At 36.4% G+C, this 20,627-nt stretch overlaps 1 protein-coding gene across 8 annotated transcripts in view; it reads left to right on the top strand.

The window, feature by feature from the left end:
• The first annotated feature begins 707 nt into the window (after positions 1-707).
• The window catches only part of phf21aa (PHD finger protein 21Aa), a 29,819-nt gene continuing 9,899 nt past the window's right edge, over positions 708-20,627 (top strand). For 3 of the 8 annotated variants that reach the window (XM_051697267.1, XM_051696954.1, XM_051697344.1), the window contains exons 1-7: positions 708-960; positions 14,703-14,757; positions 15,347-15,436; positions 15,556-15,588; positions 15,706-15,771; positions 18,296-18,439; positions 20,350-20,595. In XM_051697267.1, the coding sequence (XP_051553227.1) occupies positions 14,728-14,757; positions 15,347-15,436; positions 15,556-15,588; positions 15,706-15,771; positions 18,296-18,439; positions 20,350-20,595 (609 nt within the window). In that variant the 5' untranslated portion in view covers positions 708-960; positions 14,703-14,727. Of the gene's footprint in view, positions 961-11,452; positions 11,690-14,702; positions 14,758-15,346; positions 15,437-15,555; positions 15,589-15,705; positions 15,772-18,295; positions 18,440-20,349; positions 20,596-20,627 lie in introns of those variants that run through there. The other 5 variants (XM_051697421.1, XM_051697196.1, XM_051697116.1 and 2 more) reach the window with 4 other exon arrangements.

Below are 20,627 nucleotides of genomic sequence, written 5' to 3'. Positions count from 1 at the left end.
CAAACTAACCAATTAAATAAATTAATTAATAAAGTTAAGAACAAACATATTGCCACATGTACATTTTAGAGCACACAAGAAATAATTACAGCAGCAAAGGGAAGGGAATTTTTGCAAAGCTGTGTGGTACAGTCGACCGTTTTCGATAGGTTTTGTTAAAGAAAAAAAGAATCCAACTCCCCAGCACTACCCCTTTGTTTATCCCATTGTGAACTGGAATGTCTTACGTCAGTAAATATGTCAATTAAGACCGCAGTTCTTCATGTTTTATATGAGGATTAAGCAGGTTTATCGAATTTATCATGGACAAAGCATAAACAATATGTGAATTCCGCATATCACCTTTCTGTTGTCCTTATGACATATCTGCCCCACTCTGGGTGCACAGAGTAAGTTCACTCAACACGAGTTTCTCCGAGTTTACATCCGGGGTTTTTCCCTAGGCAGCGGGGGCGCACTACAACCGTTCCTTAGGCAAGTGAAATAAATTCGCTGCGCCGTTACATAAACTAGTCCGCTTCTTCCAAGTGTTGTTTCTCATCCGGCCGTACTTGTTTCACCGCGGTTTGCAATAGTATCAAACCGATTTCCAACGTGACGAATAGTGTGTTATGTTGGATGAGTTATTTTGTGTGTTATACACAGCACGGTTTTGGTGTCCCATTATCTCTCTTCTGCGCGCATTGATATGCCAAGCGCTCAAACTGAGGGTGAATGGGATGGAAGAAGAGTTCTTGTTTTGTATGTCAGTTTCTGTCTTTTTTTATACATTTTTGGTTAAAAACCAACCGAACAAAGCGAAGATTCCTTCTGATACACTGCACCAAACTTTAGGGCGCTAAAAATAACCATTTCATCCGCGGGATAGGATTGTGGTGGCGAAATGCCCGGCTGTTTGTAAATATATATTTAAATAATTGGTGAGTGTAAGTGTATGAAGATCGGGGTTTGACTACAAGGGTAAGTGCACTTCGGGTTTTTTTAATCTTCATCGCAATAACTTTTGTCCACAGTGCGTTTAAAGTCTCTTATCTTTCTGTATTTGATTGTGTTGGCAGTGATTTGAGTGGATGTGAAAGCGCAGAGGCATCGCAGGGGGGTTTTGTTCAATTCTCTTTATTCTAGGAGTTGCAGGAGAGGGAGAGAGAGAGAGAGAGAGAGAGAGAGAGAGAGAGAGAGAGAGAGAGAGAGAGAGAGAGTGTGTGTGTGCAGCTGCAGTGAAGGAAACGATATAACTTGCAGCCGTTACACAATAATACCTCGATTGACGCCAAAACACCTCACAAACGCCACTTACTGAACCTAACCTGCGTATATATGGATGAACGTTTGACTCCAGCGCATGCCGTAGTTTTCACACCAGTATTGGGATGCCATTATAAATGAACTTTACGCTTACACTGACATTCATAAGTGAGAGGAAGAAATCTCGAGCGATAAATCGAATAAAGTGTCTATAATGACTCCTGATATCTTCAACTCGAGCATCTCGCTGTGTTGAGCTACTATTGTTGAGAGGAACCGCTAGGGCGACAAGACGCGTGATCGTGAAGATTTTTCTCGGTTCGTGTTCTCGGCACCACACCTCGACATGGATCATATCAGCACAAACGCGAGATCTTCAAATATATTCTCTTATAACGCGAAGGAAAGTTGTAGGCCTTGTGCAGTGTTTGTTTAATGTGTAATTGTGTGAGGATATAAAGTGATGGTGCTGTTTCCGGTGTGGATGCGCTGGAATGATGATGATGATGATGATGATGATGATGACCTTTCTCAAGCTTTCAGATGACGCTCGGTCCGCTTTAACGACCGGGCCTTCAAGAGCTTCTTTCTCACCCGCCCTGTGTTTTAGTACATTGTCGATGTCGGATGGTTGTCTTTTTTTGGACGTTATGTTGGATACTGTACTAGGGTTGTTCCTCATCAAAATCACACCCTGTTTTTTTAGAGAGAGTTTGAGCATGACATTAGTCCGTGCAAAGTTACCTAATAATTCTGGTTGTCAACCAGTTTTTTTTTTTTTTTTTATAGGTTTTATGCATGTGTGGATGTGTTCTTGCATTATCAAGAAGAACATCTTAACTGTACAGCCATTTTTTTGGTGTGTGTTTCATTTTTTTCCTCTTTCCTTCTCTACCTTTTCTGTGATGGGTCACCAAGTTAGCTGTAAGGTGTATATCCAAATACACGAAATTTAAACATGAAATACATGCAAAACAGCAATAAAGCTACTTGTGTGTGTGTGTGTGTGTGTGTGTGTGTGTGTATATATATATATATATATATATATACGAGCGTGTGTGTGTATATGTGTGTGTGTGTGTGTATATATATATATATATATGAGTGTGTGTGTGTATGTATATGTATGAGTGTGTGTGTGTGTATATATATATATATATATATACACACACACACACACTCATATATATATATATATACACACACTCATATATATATATATATATATACACACACACACACACACACTCATATATATATATATATACACACACTCATATATATATATATATATATATATATATATATATATACACACACACACACACACTCATATATATATATATATATATACGAGCGTGTGTGTGTATATGTGTGTGTGTGTGTGTATATATATATATATATATATATGAGTGTGTGTGTATGTATATGTATGAGTGTGTGTGTGTGTATATATATATATATATATACACACACACACACACTCATATATATATATATATACACACACACACACACTCATATATATATATATATATATGAGTGTGTGTGTGTGTGTAAGGGATAATGTGCAGTCATCCTACATTCCGTGTTTCATTTGTTTCTTTTTGCTTTCAGAACAACACGTGATGTAATATGGAAAACATCACTATTAATCCTTGAGATTTCCAACCCAGCATATAGGTACACCCTCCTTAAACCATAGTCACACTCAAAATTACATTAAATGATTAAAAGAGAAAACATAAACCCACATCGTGGGGTTCAAAAATCGGAGTCTATTCAAAATCTAAATTAAACCTGGAAATAAAGTTTTAGGATTTTGCATGTGCGATTCACCGAAAAGAGCTAAATAGTTGATCGGCTCAAGTTATATGCAAATGGCTTGCACGTGCAGCGCAAGTCGCGTCACACTTTAATAGTGTTTAGTCTCCCATTCAGCCGATGAAAACACGCTGCGTGATCATGAGGAAGGATTACATCAAGATGTAGATTGGAATGCAGGTGCAAAACACTTTATATAAATAATATAGCCTGCTCCTCTCTCGCTGTTGCTTGTGTACTATGATTACCCCTCTGTGTGATTTTGAAAAATATACGTGCATAATATAAGAAATATTTAAGATTCCACACAATTTCGTGATCAGTATTCAAATAAGAAAATTTGTGGTATTAAATGTGTTAACTCATTTTGTACAAAAGGGACAGGTTTTCTTTCATTAAAGCACTTTCACAAGATGCTTTGTGAAAATTCACATGCATTATATCATAATGATTATAAGTTTAATTCACTTAAACTGTTATGCTGACAATATCATTTGAAATGAAAAATAAACGACTAAATTAAAAAATGCAAAATAGAAACATTTTCACAAGTTGTTAGCAAGTCACCCCAAGTCAAAAAGGTTGCTGTCCCACAGTGATTAATAATGGGATTTTAGTTCTTTAAAATATTATTGGATTGTACTGCATTGTTTTGAAGTGTTGACTTAAAGATATATGCTCTGATCGATAGGGTGATGGAGACATGACAAGGACAACAATTAGTAGAGTTCTGAACAAAAGTTTGGAAGGAACATGTTCATTTAATCCCGTCAATCACAACACAAGGACATATAAGCGGCCGTTTGCCTCACTCCTGTGACAACTCTTCTGTGATCCCTCCACCACTCAAACTCTACATTTGTTTCTAATATATCTACTATATATTAATTAATTTATATTATGTTACGTTAGTAGTCCAGGAGGAATTTAATGCTTGTGAGTCTCATTCTCTCATTGCCATTGTGGCCAGCAAGGCAAAACTGTTTACATTCTAAAACTAAAATATTATAGTACATTAACATGTGAACTTGTAAAATGCACTGAGACACATACTATACATATGTAATAGGGCTGGGCAACATGACGATATATATCATGGCGATGATATTAAGTGTCTATCGATAGAGATTTTGATATATCGTGTATATCGCGATATGTAAACATCCATGTCAAGTCAAGTCATATTTATTTGTTTAGCACCTTTCACAACACACATTGTTTCAAAGCAGCTTTACAGAAAATAATGCATTAACAGAAAATGAAACTGATATCTATAAAGTCTTAGAGTCATCATTGTATAGTCTGATTAAATATGATTATGAAGTGTGCATAAAAATAAGTAATTAAATAATAATTGTAAGTGTTCATGTGAGTCTGAGGGGGGAATAAATTTGTATGTTCGATTCCGATCTTGCGGGGTGATTCTGAGCGATATACTGCAGAAGATGCAGCAGACCACATGATCTGGCACACTGAGCAGCATCACTGTGATCCAGACATCTGGATTATCTCTTTAACATGCCATAAGTGCGCATGACAATACTGCACATCTGTACTTCTCCATCATTTGATCGTTATTTGATGAATTATTGCTGATATGATCAATAAAAACATCAAGAAAATGAAAATGAGCTTGTTATTAAAACAGGTGTGACAGAGCGGAAAAATGTAAGTTGCAAACTGTCATCCGATGATAATCACTCTTGGTAATACAAGCAATCTCATTTACCACTCAAAATGAAGCACGCTAAAGAATATTAAGAAAGCCAAAAGATGCGCTTTGCATTAATTAATTTCTATTCAGTCATATTTTTTTTATTTTTTTGCAAAAAGTGTTTTTGTATTTGATATTTAGTTTCTGCAAGAAGTGTTTGCATAATTTTGGATATTTTCTGCAAGAAGTGGTATTTTCGTTGGGTATTTTTTACTTATGTATTATTTTCTTTGTTGCATTGCTTTGAGAAGATCCTGAGTTTCTTGATGAAAGTTTTTAATAATAATAATATTGGTCAACAAAATATTAGAATAAAATGTGGCATCGTGAAATTGAGCAATATGGTAAGGCTGATTTAAATACTTTGACTGTTGAAGTAGTTCATTTATAAAGCATTTAATTTGCCAAAAATAGGTATTGCAATATGGTTATCAACCAATTTTTTACTATATCGATTTTAGGGCTGCAACAACTAATCGATAAAATCGATAATTATCGATAATGGAAATAATCGACAACGAATTTCATTATCGATTAGTTGGATATTTGCCCCGTCAGTGACGTCACTTCACAGTCCAGTGAAAAATGTGTTGCATTATGAAACTCGTGAAAAAGAACAGAGACAAGTTGAAGCAGGAAACAATCACCACCCAAGTTGTCCAGCGCACGAGAGCACTTTATAAACACTTCAAAGAAGTGAAACTGTTTGTTCTTACCACAAGCGAGTCTCTGTTAAACTCTTATGAGCAAGCACGCACATCTGCGTCAATGAAACCGATCACAGTTGAGAAACGGAGCGCAATCATTTACATCATACCACAATTTCAGTTTCAATGTAATCAGTTGTGCAGCTTTCATGGATATCAGACTGAAGTCTCAGCAGTCAAGGTGTGCCGGTTTTTAAAGTGTTTTCTCCTGCTCATGTAAGTGCATGTAATACAGTGAGCACCAGGATGAGTCTTTTCAGCGCGAGACTGAATTTGCAGTGTTTACAGATGATTGTACTATATTAAACTGTATGCAATGCTGAATACAATGTATAATAATGCTAAGGGTCCTGATATTTGAAAGTCCTCCTGATTCCACATGTATGTCTTATTTCACTGGTAAATTTATACTATGGCAAACATTATTTTACTGGATAAACACATTTTTATTTTTTTTAAGAATAGTTTAGAAACATGTAATCAGTGAAAATACTATTTTAAAAACTATAATATTAAAATACTTAAATGTATGTAATCAGTGACAGTGTACAAAGATAAGTATCTAACATAATTATGTATTTATCTGCTGGGCAGAATTATTAATATTTCTATTCTCGTGTCACTATTGCTCTCTGCTGGCTGATTTTTTTTTTTGTCCCATTCCATGCTGTACGGATCATTTTACTCTTTAATGTTTTACAAATAAAGGAACTGTTTCACATATGTCATGAAAGTAATAATAATAATGATTCAGGCTTTGTTCAAAGTATTGTGCGAGTATAGAATCGTGAATTCAGTATACAGTAAATCAAACCAAATCCTTATGCCCTTTATCATTTCAGTTTTTTGAAAAATTATATTTTAATAAAATACAGGAAATAAAATGTCATTTTTAATCGATTAATTGTAGAAATAATTGAAGATTAATCGATTATAAAAATAAGCGGTAGTTGCAGCCCTAATCAGTTTACTATATTGTGATATTTATCGCTATTGTGATATAAAATGACAAAAACTTAAATTACTCGTATCATGATATAAGATTTTGGTCATATCATCCACCCCTAATGTGAGTGAGTGAATTATGTGGTTGAGTAGAGTCCTTTTTATAAAAGCGCTTCTCAAAAAAAGGGTGGTTGAATTGAAATACTTCTGAGAAGTTGGCATGTCCTGTGGGGTGACATGCTTTATTCCATCTAAAATTATTTAAGCAATTTGGCAAATTGTTATGCATGCAGTTTTTATGGCCATATTATTTGAGAAACTACATGGAATATTTGTACTTTTAAAAAGTAATTTGCCACACTGCAGGAGGACCATTTAAATTAACTGAAGGGTGAAAACTTAAAGGAATAGTTCACCCAATAATGAAAATTCTGTCATCATCTACTCAAACTCATGTTGTTCCCAACCCATCAGACTTTCTTCTTCAGTTGAACAAAGAGCCTCAGTTACCTTCACTACCATGGTATGAAAAAATATGCAATGAAAGTGAATGGTACTGAGACTAACATTCTGCCTAACATCTCCTTTTGTGTTCCACTGAAAAATTAAAGAAATATGGGTTTGAAATGACATGAGGGTGAGTAAATGATGAATGCATGACTTCTTGGGTGAACTAGGCTATTCCTTTAAGAGAAATCTGTTTTCCCATTCACCTTCTAATGTATTTTCTCTGATACATTCATTTAAATTTTAATCTAAAATATTTATGTTAAATAAAAAGGTTTGTGTTATGCACAACTACGAAAATATAAGTATAACTGTTGGCAAAGGACAAGACAAAGATGTGTATAAGATGTTTCCTCTCTCTGATGAGTTGTTTTCATGTTTGGGAAGGCTACTTTTAAAATTTATTCCACTACAGATTACAGAATACTTGCTGTAAAATTACATTGGCAACATATTCCGTTAGATTACTCAAGGCCAGTAACGTAATTTAAATACTTTTCACTTGTTTTGACTATAAACAAGTTAAAAACAGGTGAAACAAATCTGCCAGTACAGTAAGACAAAATACTCTTATTCAAAATACATTCTCCGAAAAAAGCCTAAATATCTTATTCAGTGTTGCTTTAGAAACAAGATAAAGTAAATTTATCTTGTTTTAATGATTTAATATTTTTACAGGTAAACAGTTCAAAAATTCTCATCAAGAATAAGATTTTTGCAGTACATCTCTGTACTGCTAAAAAGGTTTTAATAGGTAAAATTAATTATGATCTAACTTGAATTTTCTTATAATAAGAAAATAAAAATATAATTACAGGTGCATGTAAGCGGCTAGAAAAAAAGCATTTTAGCTTAGTGTAAAGCTAAATGTTCACATGACAGTTTACACAAGGTTAACTATTTAACTATTTCTGCTGCTCCAAACTTCAAAACCCCACAAAGTGTACACAGCTAGTCCTTTTCCACCAACATGGTTTGGGGGCCGGTACGCATTCTCGAAATTGTTCCGTGCATTTGCACCGCAGAAAAGGTAGTTCCAAAGTGGAAAAGCTGGTTCCGCACTGGCCCCAAAAGCTTGCTGGTCTCCATGCAGGAACCGATTACATTACGGGTGGAGGGCGGGATAATATGTTGTCACCAGGTAAAGTTTTCACAAACAAAAACTGTTTGGATAGCTACCGTCTGCAGCATGGAGTACTTCTTTACTCTATATCAACAATAAAAAACAGACATCAAAAGCGTTCAGGAAACACGGACAAAACAAGCACTCGCGATATACTTGCGATATGATCTTCTACGGAGTTCCATAATGAACTAGAGCGATCGCAAAGGAAAAAGTCTACGAGGAGTTACAGCAAAAAATTATGCATGGCGGCTTTAATCAGGTGACTGACCAAATAATCAACAAATTGAAAAATAAAAAAAACATTGTGACCAAAAGAAGGATATAAGCAAAAGTGGCAGTGGACAGAGCAACAATGTTCTCAGACACCGACCAGCCAGCTAACTAACCGAGGCATTGAATTCAGTCAGTCACGCTCGAGACAAACACAGAGTCTTCTGTAGCTGATCTCGGGAAGTTATTAAATTTGCCAACATTATTAGCTTTCCTTACACTCTTCTCATTTGATTTTGTGCATTGTTTTGTTCAGTAAGGGGATTTTGGCCAGCTATTCTGTTAAGTAAACCGATGGAGATTCTCTATCAGCAATATCATGTAATATATGCTATGGCAAAAATCTAAATATAACCATCTGCTACACCAGTGTTAATTACGATTCCTCTATTACAGTTTATAGTACTTAAGTTAAGCCACATTAAGAAGTTCATACAAAATATTGTAATTACATCACCTTTTTGAGCAATGTTATAACGTTGGATTGCATTTCTCTGTATGTTTAAATATGTCCTCAAAAACAGGAGTAAAAGATGTAAACAAACACATGCGCAATGTTTGTTTGTGGGCAGGTGAGGTAACCACGTGACCGGTTATGTCACCATTTGGTTCTCAAGCAGATCTCAAGTCAGTGGAAAAGCACAGCCGGTTTGCATTAGGCTCTTTGCTCCGACCGTGAACCAGCCGAGCACCGGCTGTGCACGAGAACCATCGCAATTGCGTTGGAAAAGGGCTAAGAGACCTCTTTTTCTGAGTGTAAGTGGATTTTCTCTATTAAGCTACCAAAGGAAAAGTTCCTCAATGGCTACATTTACATGTGCACCAATGCTCTGGTTATTGCAATAATTCAGAGTATAAGGAATAATCAGATTAAGATGTTTACATGATTTGGGCAAACTCTTCAATACCGTTTACATTCTACTTGTCATTATTCTGATTATTCGCTGAGAAATGTGATGTTTTCATGTTTTTTATGAATTAATATATATTACAAATAAAGAACTTGTTGCAAATATGTATCATTAACTACAGCTTGGTGTAAGGAAAATGAGTCACTCAGTTTGTGAGTCTTTTTGAACGACTGATTAAAAGAACCGGTTCTTAAAAGGAATTTATGACTAAGCTGGATGTGCTGTCTGTTTTGATTCAATAAAAAGAATCGGTTCATAATACTCATTTGTTTGTGAATCATAAAACACGCGCTGGATGTTGTTGTGTTCCGCCTGCGAGGACAAACACAGTAGAAAGACATGTTTTCTCCTTAATATTATTTTGCTATATGGTCTTTTTATCTTACCAACATTCAGTTCAGTCTGCAAACGGACATTCACAACTTGGGAAAATATGTTTTCTTTTGCCGTGGGGCTGTAGACTCTGTAGTGGGGGAGCACCACTGCTGGAAAACGGTGCAAAGAACTACCAAAGTATGGTAGTGAGTGTCTCATTCAATTGGGGCTGTACAATTAATCAAATAAATAATCAAGATTACAATTACAGCTGCCAAAGTTAACTAATCATGAAAAGTGTCAATTATAGCGGTCTATAGGTCTATCCATGTTGCATTTAAATTTTGCATTTAATTTTCTATTTAATGTATGTTTTTGCAGTGGTTGATCATTTTAACCAATTAGTGAATGCAGGGGATGGGACATGTCTTTTGCGCTCTTTGTATGGTGGAATTTAATAACCATCATAGCTCAACAAGATCACCCACGAGTGCAACAATGGCATGAAATGCAAACACCAGCAAAGTGGTAGGTCTACTGTATCTAAACAGTTGAAAGTTTTTAGAAATTTGCCAGTCATACACAAGTCAGTCAGACACTTGTAGATGCGCAAGACAAACCGTGTATCCGAAAATGATAGAAATTATGTTTTTATCTCGAATATAAATCTGTATATTGTGTGAAAAATATGCGAAGAGCGTAGAGATGTAGGTGCAAAACAGTAGAAAAACGAGTGGTTTTAATGTTATCATAAAGGGGGAGAACAAGATGACATGGGGATTTTTTCCTGTCTTACCATTATAATTATATTTCAAAACAGCATAAAGAAATTATGCATCATTTTTTCCTTCATTCACATGGTACACCTAATGGGAAATACCTGGGGAAAAAGTCATATTTTAATATAGGCCTATGTATTATAATTTATAATGTTGCCTATGTTTCAAAAATCAGTAAGGGACAGCATCAACGAAATATAAAGTTTTCAAATGTATTTATTTATTCATCCAGAAAACTGCCCCAACATCACATCCTGGGCCATCATCCAGTCAGACGACTTGTTGCTGTATTTTTTTTTAATAATTTTGGCAAGGTACCTTAATACCGCGATACTGCAGTAATTTTTTGTGAAGGTTATCGTACCGTGAACATTTCATACCGTTACACCCCTAATCGCAATTACAATATCAACGGAAATTATCGACAATTGTGATTTTTATCGTAATCGTGCAGCCCTACTACATTCAATTGAACTCTGACCTGAACTCTGATCTCACTGAGCCGAACCGTGGACCAAATTTAATAATCGTGCCAGCCCTAATCGCAATAGAATTATCACAATATTCTGTTTACACGAGCTGCAGTTTAATCACAGTATTGCCTTAATTATAATTATTAAGAGGCATTATGAGGGTGCATGTAAACACAGCCAATGATGCCTATCTATAGCTGGGTATTGATACAGATTTCCCAATTCACGATTAGATATCAATTCATATGGGTATATTTCAGTTATAATGTATATTTTGCTTGCATATGAAAGAAATTAAGTCCCAGCTAATGCTGCTAATTATACAGGGGACCTTCTTACTAGGTACATTACGAAAATAGAAATTTTACTAATCATATTAGTTTTTCATCATTTTGGTCACATTTTAGCTTTTAAAAATGAACAAAGCTTTGATTCCATAAATAAATATGATTTTATATTGCATATATTATATTTTGTTACATGTTTATTGTTAAATTGCATAATTTGTACTATTTACAAGTATTTACATTGATTTGTTGAACACAAGCTAAAAACTGGTACTGTCTCTTTAAGGAAACCAGCCTTTCTGTAAAGATCCTCTGTAAATAAGCACATATTAACGAGAGAGGACTTGAATGGCAACTCATCCGTGCTATGTGTGAATAGAATTAAATGTTTCTTTTTTTGTTGTTTTTGATCAACAACTGACTGTAAAGAACAGAAAGGATATTGAAAGAGACATTATTCAATTACAAATGGTTTGTGTGAATCTCGTCTTTGGACACACACAGAATGAGTCAAACCAAACTTTCACTCTCAACATGCAGCGAACGGATCTCACTACTGAATACTTCACCACTATAGGGTATAGAGGTAGGGTATATTTATCCAACATACCATACCTCTTTTTCCATACATTCCCTTGCATCTGTATATAACAGATTTGTATTTGTACATATATATATATATATATATATATATATACATACAGTCTTATTGTGTATTTCTATATATACTTATATTTTCTATTGACTTTTTATCATTCTATATTTTTTCATTCTATTTTTTTATTATTATCTCTGTCTTGTTGTTGTATTGTTTGTGCACGAGAAGCTTCTGTCACCAAGACAAATGACTTGTATGTGTAAGCATACTTGGCAATAAAACTCATTCTGATTCTGACTATATTACACAATCACTTGTGAGTGAAATCTGAACATTTACCAGCCAGTGGCTAACCAGACATTGGTTGCAAATGTGAGCAATTTTCTCTCATTGTAGAGGGTTGCGCATAAAGTAAAAAGGTTGATCTTGGAATTTAAAAATCAATATTGAGATTGTTTAAATGAAAATTGTGATGCATCTGAAAATCTGTATTTTTACCCAGTACTATTCATATCCACTTTTTCACCCATAACAGGGATAAGCACGCTCTGTCTGCTCGTATGAATGTAACACATAAGCTGGCCTAGATGTAATCTGCAGCATTCAGCGGAAGGGATTTAAACATAGCAAAATGTATTAAAAGTACCTGAGGGAAATACACTCTTATTGGTAGCTAAAAGCATCATCAGCATTTCATAAAAAAACATGCAAGGGACGGGAAATGCATAGAACTTTTATGAATGACAGATGTCACAATTCTGCGGAAATCTGCAGAGTTTTCTGTGGAGTTCTGCACGCACAGATTCCGTCTGGGCCTGCACAAAAGAAAGTGTTTTACCGCTGTTCAGATGCCCCTCGGATCGCATCATTTATATGGATAAATGTTTTCCAACTGAATAGACTAAATATTAAATTAAATGACAATAAAAGTAATCGCTTCAGTGATCAAAATACTTTTTGAGTGTAACTGTATTCTGATTACCAATGATTTAAATTGTAACAGAAGTGGAATACAGTTACTAATATTTTGTATTTTAAATAATTAACACTGTTATGCATTCCGTTACTCCCCAAACCTGGTTGTTCTAAATTACTCATATGTTTCAACATGTACTGAGATAAGAGGTGCAGGTATGATGTGCCAGTCTGATCAGGCAGGTGTGTGTGTGGGTGTGTTTTCACTCTTGCTTTCTGCCCATCCCTGAATAGAAAAGTAGAAAATGTGAGAATTCCTAAGAATCTACAAATCTATTAAACTTTGAATACATTTTTTTACTATAAATTTTTTACTATTTTTTACTAATTTATAATAAATTGGGTTTAATTTCAGCAGGAATCATTTTATTCATGATGTGAAATGAATAGCTAAATAATATAGCTTATGTCCTGAATTTGCTGAATTGAATCCGAAGTGAGCTGAAACATTTCACAACCCAAATGTCTTTACTAATATAGAGGACACGTGATTCTGCATTTGTCCTGAGCCAGATACATCAGTAACTGGTGCAGCTAGAGAATGCCACTCTGAAGATGAGTGAAAACCTCTTAGTGTGTGGAGTGCCCATCTGGTAGTCTCCATTCATTCTGATGAGAAGAGAGTGATGATCTGTGGGAGAGACAGAGACTGATTCTGTGAAACACAAGTACTAAGAACAGGAAATAACAGACAGCTCAAATAAAACAGAGTCAGGCATTTAGGAATTGAGTGAATTTACACAGGCATCGAATATGCAACTTTGAGACCATCTCTGTAAATGGTGAGATATTCTGTCCTGTTCCAGAACACGCTGTTAGTTACTTTGTTATTTGCTGTTTAGGGGACACTTTTCATCAAAAGCAACTTGCAGGAACCTTGAGTTAAGCTAAGTGTTTAACTTCAGCGAATAGTAATAGAGAAGTATTGTTTTTTTGTTGTTGTTTTTTTGTTTTTTTTTAAAGAACACAACAGTGCCCGTCCACTATTTCAGCCATTTTGGTTTCTTGAAGTGTTTTTCCCATTTATTATTTCCACAGAGATTTCATAAAATCCTTCATAAAAGGGTTAGGCTAAGCCATGAACCAAACCAACCAGCTCTGAGGTGAATCAAAACATTACAGGGCAATTTCCAATAAAAAGTGAGCATTCCTATGTCCTATTCACTCCAAAGGGCAGAGCACTTTGAAGTGGGTACTCTGAAGAGAGCATGCCATTACTGTATGAATGTACCTTTCTCAAAGAGTCTTGTGGAAGGGCCCTTCGTGAAAAGATTCATTTTCTTACTTTCGTTTGGAATGACCCTTCGAGTGGCATCCCCTTCCTGCATTTCCCATCAATGGACGCAAAAATGCTGTTTGGAATTTGCCCACAAACTTTGATTTGAAGCCAAAAACTATTTGAAAATCGGACAAAAATGAAACTGATTTAAAAACTAATGATGAAGAAAAAACTACTGATTTAAAGTTGTTGATTTATAATTATAGCATCAGTATGTTTTAATAAAGTAATAGTTAAACGTTTATTGCAAATTTCAGATAAATATAAATATATCAGTAGTTTGATTTTGTAAGGTGATTCGATTGCGTTGATCAGTGTGTCATGGGAGTGGGTGTCCGCTGAAGGGATCTTTTGTCGTGGTTTGTTTGCTGCAATTCTGTGATTGGTGGTTGAACTATCATGGACTGGTTGTTACAGCAGAAGCAGATACCATCAACTAACAACTGAAAAATCTTTAAAGGTTTATAAGTTATTAAAAATCAACTTCCCTATGGAAAAAAATGTATTGAATTTTTACTTCTGGAATGAGACTGATGCGCTCTGTTCTTGGGTCATGTCTATTTGGAAACCTACAACCTGTGTGCATCCCAAATCTTTAACCACAGTGCTACCTCCACCTAAATTTTTCCTATTATCATGTTTTTTAATTTAATGATTTAGATGCGTCATTTTTCTCCAGGGCATTATTGTGTGTAAATGTGCATGAGAAGATGTATGCTCCTTACCATCCTCTCTTGTCTATTCCAGCTCCACCCCCCACTCTGCCATTTGGATGGTGTTCAAGACGGCAGACGTTGGGAAGGTATAGAATAAACCATTGTCATAAAGGGGGTGCACACATTGTGACAACTGTGATGGTCAGCTTTTATTGCACTACATTGGCAAGTTAATACATTTAAATGTTTTTCAGGACAATACAGTGCAATTATTATTCACTGTAGCTCAGTTATTAAAAGGCTACCTTCTTTAGAACAGACACTTAAAGGCATCTCATCGCTGGGAGAGAATGAAACAGTTAATGCATACATCAGCATCATTTCCCCTCAAAGAAGAATGACAGAGGAAGAGTGAACAAGATTACGACTGTGTGTGTATGTGCAAATATCGAGAAAGAATGATGTTTAGTTTAATCCGTGATGTTCAGGCTGGATTTGATGCGAGTAGTTTTGATTGAATCAGCACACAGAGATATATTCCACTCACACTGAGCAGATTTACACACACTCAAGCACCCACTCTAACAGATCCATCGTGGCATGGTCATACACATTGTGAGACCCCACGCGCTCTCCCTCTTTTTTTACCTGTATTATGACATTAGAGTTTTACAAACCAGTCTTCCGAATCTCAATGAGTGAAAAAATGTCCTCTCGGTTCCTCTTCTTTTTCAGGCAGCTGTGTTGGGTTTTGGGAAGCAGAGATCGATGATGGAACTGCAGAATTTACAGGAAGCACTGAAAGTGGAAATCCAGATCCATCAGGTAACCCCAAAACGGTTACACTGTACTGTGGTGTCATTTGTGCAGCTGCAGTACTCTCATTATCCTCCAGAGGTTACAGTGTTTACAGTCAGCAAACGTTTCTCTCTCTCTTTCTGCAGAAACTCGTCACCCAGATGAAGCAGGATCCACAGGTGTGTGTCCCTCACTGAACATTTCCTCTGTACAGTTTGATAGATACGCTCTCATATACTCTGCTCTGTGGCCGCTGGAATAGTGTATCAGGGAGGAGTGTGTGTGTTTTTGTACAGAATGCTGATCTGAAGCTGCAGCTCCGTGACCTGCAGGCCAAGATCACAGCGCTTAGTGAGCGGCAGGTGAGAGCTGCTCTCTGAGAGAACACCTGCTGCTGTGTCAGTGTTCTCATGGAGTGTGTGTGTGTGTGTTGATAAGTTCAATCAAGTTTTCATTTGGCAGCGACAAAAATTATTCGCTTGTCTGAAATTTTTTACTTCCATGAGAAAATAAGTCCATCTTGTTAGGTTGTGAAAGTCTTTCCAGGCATTGTTTTGTGTTGTGTATTGTGCTGAATATCTTTTGTGTAGTTCCATTGTGTGATTTGTGTGTGGATTTGTGTTGCCAAACTAAGTTTTTGCCAACACTGTATTTAACACACACACAAATCTGTTCTCTCTCCTTTTCTTTGACATTTTATGTAACTGATGATTAATGTGGGGATGCTTATGTAGCGTAACAATGTTCTGTCCTTCATTTGAGGTTACAGTACAGAACATGAAGTGCTGTGGAGGAGATAGAGAAAAGATGTGTTGTAGACAGCAGGCAGAGGAGAGGAATTTTAATTAGATTCTCAAAGCTTTTTAAAGGAACAGAACCGAGCAGCAGCCATCAACTCATCTGTCTTTTTGCTGAGAAATAAGAATAAGTAACATAAGGACAGTGATAGTTAGAAGGACAGTGACTCAAAGTCTCCACATTCAGAAATGTACCAGCCAGCAGCACTATTTAATAAAGTGTGCTCTCTTTCTCACTCACTCACTCGCTCACTCACTCACACATTCGGAATGTGCTGAGCAGCACAGTGTCCAGTGGAATTCTCTCAGATCTAGGAGTGTGTCTTTAACAGTTGGTGGAGGAAGCCTGTGAAAGTTGTAATCAGTGAGAGGACTGAGCCGAGGGGAGATGTGTTCATACTGTATTCATTAATGGAACTGTCACTCGGTCATCACTGCTTACAGAATCAACACATACTCCGCTAAATGCAAACAGGCTGTATTGCATATCTCTAGTCTGTGAATTAGATTTTAGGATCACATTTTTTAAAGGCAGGCACTCTTACAGTCTGTCCTGCTACTCTTGTTCTGCCTCTGATACTTGTGATATCTCCATCTTTCTCCTGTCTTCTGTTGTTATGGAACCATTCTCCCTCAAAGAATGTTGCTTTGTAGATGTGCTCATGTGTATCATGTGTGTGCATGGAAGGTTTTAGGTGCCAGACTGTTACACAGTGAATGGCTTTTAATGAATTGCATTGAGAGAGGATGAGGAGACCGATCATGTCAACCATTTAGAAGCTCATTCTGTTTTCTAAATTGAATTTCCTGTTTGCATGCTTAGAATAAAACTCAAGACAACTCATAGGGTGCTCAAGAGTTGCATGATTTGTTCCTGGAAATTCACCTATTACGTGTGTTTTATTCATTATTCAAGTGATTTATTATCAGCCGGAATGTTTATTTCCCATTCGTCTGCATTTGCTTAAAATCTTTCTTTTCAGTCCCATTCATCATAATGTAGGATGATTGTTTCTTTGTAGAAAAGCTACCACAGATGTAATTGTGCCTATTTTGAAAATGCTTCTTGTAAATGTGTTTTGAGCTCATAAATGCAGATTTAGTGTTCAATGTGTTCTTGTAAATGAAAAGTCTAGTGCTCATTACGTGGGGAACACTTGTAAAATAATAATAGAAAAATATTTTTTGGTACTATTATAAATTAAACAAATGAACTGGTAATGGTGAAGTATGTCATTTTTACACCACTAGCAGCACCAAATGGAATTGCAAAATTAAATGACACAATTGACAACTAGTCAATTTCCCACTAAACATCGTATTACAAGTAGTCATGCCTCAAACTCTTGTTGAATTAGAATTTGACATGTCAAATTCTCAAACAAGTCAAGCAATGCTTTGAAAGTGCCACAGAGCCAGAGTGTAGACTCTTAATAGAAATCAATCTACAGATGGCTTATTGTTGGCTTGTTGTTACTTTTAGTTAAGCTGGGACAGGAAAAATATTTTAACATTGAAAAAATTACACACATCAGCTTTAAAAGTGTAAACAAAAGCACACAATCAGACACACAATTTGTCCAAGGAAAACGTCTTAATGATCTGGACACTGTTTTGGACATAAGACAGCATCCATGCATTACAGATGAAAGCTTATGCAGATGCGGATGAGTGAAAGGCAGTCATCTTTCCTTAATTACTGATGTTCCGCATGATTTCAAGTAGCTAACATGGAGCAATTCCTTTGAGCTGTATACCGGACACATAGTTCGTCGTCATAAATTATGCTAATGCTAATATATTACTGCTAAAAGTTCTTGTAAAGCTAAAACTCTGTTTTAGAATACACTTACAAGATGTTTTTGAATGCAGAGCAGAGAGAGAAAGACAAAGAGAGTGATGTTCAGCTGTAGGGACTCCATGTTCCCACTTGTTGTCAGTGCAAATGGGCCAAAATCCAGTAGCACAAAGTCTCTTATCAACAGCAGGCAGAAAGAGAGAGCATGAGTGAGAGAGACTTCATTGCAGGTATGAGTGACAGAAGACAAAAAAAATGAACAGGCAATTTTTCTTGTTCTTTCTCCATCAGAAAAAGGTGGTGGAGCAGTTAAGAAGAGATCTTCTGGTAAAACAGGAAGATATGAAGCTGCAGACACTTCAAGCCGACGGGCAAACGTCTACCCTGCTCATCACACAGACGCCTCTGCCTGCTGCCAGTCTAACCACTCCACAGGTACCCACTCTATCATACAACACTCACAGGATGTGATACTTAAATGACTGCCTGAATTACACTAGGACCCTGCGGGACATAAAGACCTCTCTTAAGACAAAGCCTTTGCTGAACATAAAACAGAGCATAAGGTTTAGGTGTAGCTTGACCTAACTAAAAATTAATTAAAGGAATAGTTGACCCAGAAATTATAATACTCTCATCATTTACTCACCCTTATGTCTTCTCAAACTCGTATGACTTTCTTTCTGAATTAAACCACTTCTCTGTCTTCTCAAGCGATCCAGTGGATTTTGGGTGAGAACATACCAAAATATACGTTTTTTTCTCACAAAACATCTTGACAGTCTCTATGCACAATCATGATTTCAAGCTCGATTATACTTCCTATCATGCCATCTAGCACTCTGCGGCTGTGTCTCGTTTGGAAGGCTGTGTCCTCCGGAAGTCGCATTTCTCGGCCGCATACGCGAGTAGGACACTTCGAATGCAGCCTTCGAATGCGACCTTCTTTCACGGGAATTCGGAGGATGCATGAGGTGTATCCTTCGTGGGCACTCACAACCCACAATTCTTTGGTTCAACGGAAATGTCTAAAAAAAATTATGCCAATTTTCCTGTAAATATGATGTTCAAACGCAAGTCATGTTAATTCCCAAGTTGAAGTACCTCAGTAGATGGGTGCAGAGTATATAATATGTATAATTATATTAATATATAATTAAAATAAAATATTAGACTAAAAGTACACCTGTAAAATCTATTTTCTTTTCTCTTTACATCATTATAACTCTCCTAAAATGTACCTCATACATTCCCTTCCAGAGGGACTTTGTTACCTTCTCACTCAAAGTGATCTCGCTTGTTAAAGAGTGGTGTGCTGTCATAGCAACCATGTTACGTTCCGTTTCCGTTTGTCCTACGAAGGCCGTCTTGTTTAAACAAGATTTGTTTAAAGGAGGACACTCGGTATATTGCAGCCTTCAATGGACGTGTCCTACCTAGCACGCAGCCTTCAAAATGAGACACTTGAAATCGAGCTTGAAATCATGATCGTGCCTAAAGACTGCAATCGCAAGATGTACAGTAAATAAGGAGTTATATTGTGGTCTGTTCTCACCCAAAACCGATTGGATCATTTCTTAAGACATGGATTAAACCACTGAAGTCTTATGGATTACCTTTATGCTGCCTTTTATGTCCTTTTTGGAGTTTGGAAATTTAGTCACCATTCACTTGCATTGAATGGACTAACAGACATCATATCTCTCTTCGCTTGTCTTCCACCGAAGAAAAAATGTCATATGAGTTTAAGACGACGTAAGGGTGAGGAAATGATGAGAGAATTAACATTTTTGGGTGAACTATTCCTTTAAAAGAGTAGTCATTATTTAGTCACCTTCAAGTCATTCCAAACCCATATGACTTTTGCGGAAGACAAAAAGGGGAGATTTTAAAGAACCGTCCAGTTCCCTCTTATCCATATAATGGAAGTGGACAGTGATTCCACTTTCAAGCTTAAAAAAGGATGCGAAAGTACCATAAAAATAGTCCATGGGACTGGTGCGTCATATTCCATGACTTCTGAAAGCAAACAATAGATTTTGGTGAAAAACAACTAGAAATATACCCTGAATAAATTGGTGTTCAAGGGAGAACTTGCATTGTTTAGGGAAAAAATTATACTTGTGTCTTCTTTTTGAAGCTTGAAATCACCATCCACTGCCATTATATTGAAAAGAGGGACTGTGACGGTTCCTCCGAATTTCCCCTTTTGTATTACACAGAATAAACAAAGTCATATGGGTTTGGAACGACAGTAAAAAAAATGACTATAAATTTATATTTTTGGGTGAATTACTAAAGATTTTAAATTTAAAGTGTTTAAAATTGTGTTTATGCTTCTGTAGAACTCGTTGGCCCCTGTCATTGCTTCAAAGACTCTACCTCTGGTGCTGAGCGCTGCCACACCCACCTCACCTATCATCATGACACCAGCACCCACTATCACCGTGGTTACAACCCTTGGCAACACTCTCCTGGGGAGCCCTCCTTACTCGGATCCTCCAAACTCACCAGTAAACTTCCAAACTGTCGTCCAACCGACCAATCAGGGAGCAGAGCCTGTGCGAGTCATACCCAATAGCACTTTTGTTGTAAGTTTCTCAAAGCAGTTTTGAATTTCTTG

This window comes from Myxocyprinus asiaticus, chromosome 1 (genome assembly GCF_019703515.2).
Source record: "Myxocyprinus asiaticus isolate MX2 ecotype Aquarium Trade chromosome 1, UBuf_Myxa_2, whole genome shotgun sequence".
Classification (NCBI taxonomy): Eukaryota; Metazoa; Chordata; class Actinopteri; order Cypriniformes; family Catostomidae; genus Myxocyprinus; species Myxocyprinus asiaticus.
The sequence above is the reverse complement of the archived record's forward strand: the minus strand, read 5'-3'. Positions and strand labels throughout refer to the sequence as shown.